This window comes from Plectropomus leopardus, chromosome 17, assembly GCF_026936395.1.
Source record: "Plectropomus leopardus strain MGB_pleo_1.0 chromosome 17, ASM2693639v1, whole genome shotgun sequence".
In the NCBI taxonomy this organism is placed as follows: Eukaryota; Metazoa; Chordata; class Actinopteri; order Perciformes; family Serranidae; genus Plectropomus; species Plectropomus leopardus.
In genome coordinates this window covers 617031-620890 of record NC_142192.1, presented here as the reverse complement: position 1 = coordinate 620890, position 3860 = coordinate 617031, and the positions used below count along the sequence as shown (strand labels likewise).

At 40.8% G+C, this 3860-nt stretch overlaps 1 protein-coding gene across 1 annotated transcript; it reads left to right on the top strand.

The window, feature by feature from the left end:
* The first annotated feature begins 1279 nt into the window (after window positions 1–1279).
* LOC148186569 (uncharacterized) lies at window positions 1280–3611 on the top strand. Its single transcript, XM_088090783.1, has 4 exons — window positions 1280–1483; window positions 1717–1869; window positions 2059–2148; window positions 3005–3611. Exons 1-4 carry the CDS (start codon window positions 1319–1321, stop codon window positions 3311–3313), a joined length of 717 nt encoding a protein of 238 aa, XP_087946909.1. The 5' UTR covers window positions 1280–1318; the 3' UTR covers window positions 3314–3611.
* Window positions 3612–3860: the final 249 nt, after the last annotated feature.

The following is a 3860-nucleotide window of genomic DNA, read 5'->3' as shown; positions in this document are numbered from 1 at the left end:
TTCTGTTTTGAGCCTGTAGAGCACGTCCTCTGGTATTGTCCCGTGCTTTCCTCAGCCTCTGAATATTATCACAGGGATATGTTTGTGGTACTTCCGTGTTTAACCTTGTTTCTGTGGGAAATGGTGATGGTATTGGCAGCATCATGCATGCATGACTGTGATGAAAGGAATGGAAGTACTGTGTTGAAAAAGTGTAAACTGTGTCAAAAAAAAAACAAAAAACATTGCTGTCTCTACTGTCACGTACTAATATGCATGGGAAACCCTGGACACACTAACCGGTGTTTTTTGTTTTTGTTACTAACTTAATTTCTTTCTGTCAATGTTGGCATGTCTGTTTTTTTCAGAGTTAAGTTGTTAGATTCTTAAAAGTATTAGTGTTGTAACAGTAAAAGATAAGATTTGGTGATTAACAATACCTCTTGTTATAAAACTGATTTTAATTACATTTTCTTATTCTTTCCTAACAGACAGTGAAGTGAGACTATGACAGCTCAAGCTATTCTCAGAGTTATCCTTGGACCAGACAGTAGTCAGAGGGTCATGATTTCTGCTGGTCTGCCTTCAACTGTGGCTGAACTGGAGACTGAGATAAAGACTCAGTGTAAAATAATGCAACCCTTCCGACTGCAGTTCATGGACACACTTTTTGGCAACGAGTTTGTGAACTTAACTTCAATGGAAGAAATACAAAACAAAGCGACACTCAAAGTTGTATACACATTCTGCCAACCTCAAGACCAAGGTGAAGACACTTTCTCCTTTTCATCAACCACTGTTCCTGATGATGCCTCATCCAGTTTTGGTGACAGCACCGTGATTCTTTCATCTCCAGAGTCTACATCATCACGGATGGCCAGATTTGTTCTGTGTTCCCCGTTTCACATATGATGCGGAAATTAAGCTTGAGAAGGCCAATGAAGCTTTCAAAGAAAATGGGACGCTGCTGATCCCTGATCCAAAGCTGAAGTCCGATATATTGGAGGGGCTGATCCAGGAGGTAGTCAAGCACACAGTCTATCTCACAGACAGTAAGTTTGAGCAAGTTGCAGAGGCACTCATCCTGAAGCATCCATGTTTAAAAGAAAAATGCTCACCCAGTGGCTATGCAGGATGGAAAATGAGCCTCAAATACAAGTTGTCAAACTACCGCACCCATCTTCGGAAAGTAGGGTGTCCTGAAGTATGTGTGAATTCTTTGAAATATAAACCAGCTCAGAAATGTTCCCCTGCTTTTCACGTTAAGAGACCAAAGAGGGGTGAAGTGGATTACTGCCCCTCTTTTCCACTCGGAGAAAGTGAACAATCCCTTGAGAAGATGAGGGTCGAACTCCTTTCAGATGTCCAGAAGAGCAACAACAGAGAGACAATTAGGGCTAAAATGAAGAGAACATTTGCATTAAGAAGACAAGAAGTCATTTGTGATGCTCCCATGATCAGCAGTGTACAAGAGAGATGGCCAGCTCTTTTTGATACAGTGGAGGTAATTTAAAAAAAGGTTCCCTGACTAGTTGTGTCATAGATAATGTGTTAATGTGTGAAAGTAATGCTTGACTGCATTAGGATGTGTTTCCAAATATTCTGTAGCAGAGCCCAGATGTTTAACCATGCTCAATGCAAGCCATGATATGGCGGGCAGGTGTAGTTTTGAGGTTTGAAATGTCTTCTAAAATCTGGGCTGTGCTGTTATTTAAAAATAATTTCATGTCATTTCAGATAAACGCAGAGTTCAAGCGCATCACAACCATGTCTCTACAGTCAAGGTTTCTGTCGCAGCTTGACCTTCTCTCTGAGCGTCTGCTGAGAGTGTTTGCAAAGCGATCGGGGGAGCAGGGCAAAAAGCTGAAAGACATAGCTGCCATGATGACAGTAAGAACCTTTAAATTGTTTAGCTATAAAGTGTATATGCATTGCAATGGCACAGTAAAAGATTTATATGCATCCATTGCAAAGCTCAACTTCCTTTACCTGTGAGTCCTGATTCCACTGAAAGGAACCATCATTTTTATCTTGCAGTTGAGTTCAAATATCTCTGTTTTCTTTGTTATAATTCTTAAGGATGACATTGATGCCCGAAGGGAGTCCCTCATCAAAGGACTCTGCATCTATCTGAATGAGAATCCTGATGTCTTGGTGCAGGAGTACGTGGTGAGTGTTTTATGAGTAGATTGTGGCTTTTCTACATTTCAAAACATATTCATTTAACCCTATGAACCTATTTGGACTGTTTAGGTCCATTTGCCCTATTTATTAATTTGGAAAAGTGATTCCAGTGCTGAGATTAAAACAAAAAGTTAAGCTTGTCACACATGATCCAGACAGTCCACTTTTTCTCCATAGCCCCTTAATTTGAAAATGAAAAACCACCCATTTTGACCCCTCTGCCTCAGAGCGAAAACATACTGTTTCTCTGACATTAGGGGTCACACCAGTGTGAAAACACTTCAAATTTGTGATTCTAGTGCAAGAAGGAAAATTCCACCATCTTCCCACACTTTACTGACAAGGGCAGAATCGGGACTGGGATACAGCCCTGGAGTATAGCAAGTCCAGGGTAATGATAAAAATCATCCAAGAACATAAAAACGACTTCCACAAAAAATGAGGAGAATTCAATCTTTACATTAGTTTTTTTTTTTTGAGAAATTGGCCCAACAGAAGCAGACTTGTGCTGCCTGGTGCCTTGTGCCTTGTGCCACCTGGTGATTCCAGATGCAGCCTGATTTTTCCTGTCAATCGTCTGAATGGCATAACCTGGCTTCTGGTGGATCAGTATCTTTCAAACAAAAACGAAGCCTTGATGGCACCTTGTCATTTGATCTAGAAGTTATGTCTGTTTTTTTTGCTCTCAATGAACCGTGAATGGTGGCATGGCAGGGAATGGCTACAGTAATTTACTATGCTGCTTACATGGGTTTAAATAAACTATAGCATTAGAAATGCTGCATTCAAAAGAGATCAGTTGAAAAAAGAAATCTTCAAGAAATGTTTTATCTTTAACCAGGACATGACTGAGGCCACTGCACTGAGTGCCATCGAGAAAACGACAGTGGGAATCTACGTCACCAGGGAGACACCAGGCAACGACTTTTCTGATGTTGGCATCATCATCGAGGGTGTGGTGGTTCTTCAGGATCTGGATAACGTGGCCCTTGCAACAGCCATGCTGTTTGGACTTTTTTACTCCTTGAACATGAGTTACCCGTCACAGCTCCGCTACACTTTCGAGGTGATTCAAAAGGTGGTAATGGAGTTGGATGCGACTCAACTCTCGAGAAAAGCCCAAACCTTAAAGACAAAACTGCTGCAGTAAGGAGAGCACACTGTTGTTGTGCAAGTGAGATGGTTAGCTCCAGGTAAGAGCACATTTAAAGCTCACACTTGCTCTCCTGCATTTTGGAGGTTGAATTTCCAGATGAACAATCAGTAACCCACAACAAACCACAGCGTTCATTGTTAAGTGTTTATTCTGTAACTGTTAATCTGTAACTGCCGTGTGGATGGGGCCAGGTTTTTTTCCCTCTTCCTCTCTGCTGCAAGTTCTCTGATGGGCAGCATTCTTCAATTTTAGTTTCTATGTGTCTTTACAAGTGAAGAGATAGAGAACTGTACTCAGCCTAAATAGTTCCATCAGGGTTGTGTGAAATGGGATGTTTAGTTTATTTCAGTAGGAGTAAAGAATTTTGAATACTTGTTCTGAGAATGCTCTTTTGAACCAAGATGTCACAATAAGGTCAGTGTTGGAATTTTTTGACACATACTTTGTCACTGTTTATCCTGTGGCTCTTGAATAAAGGTTTTGACATGCAACTGTTCATTTTTATTATTAATCGGGTAAAAATGGGTAATGATAGTGATTA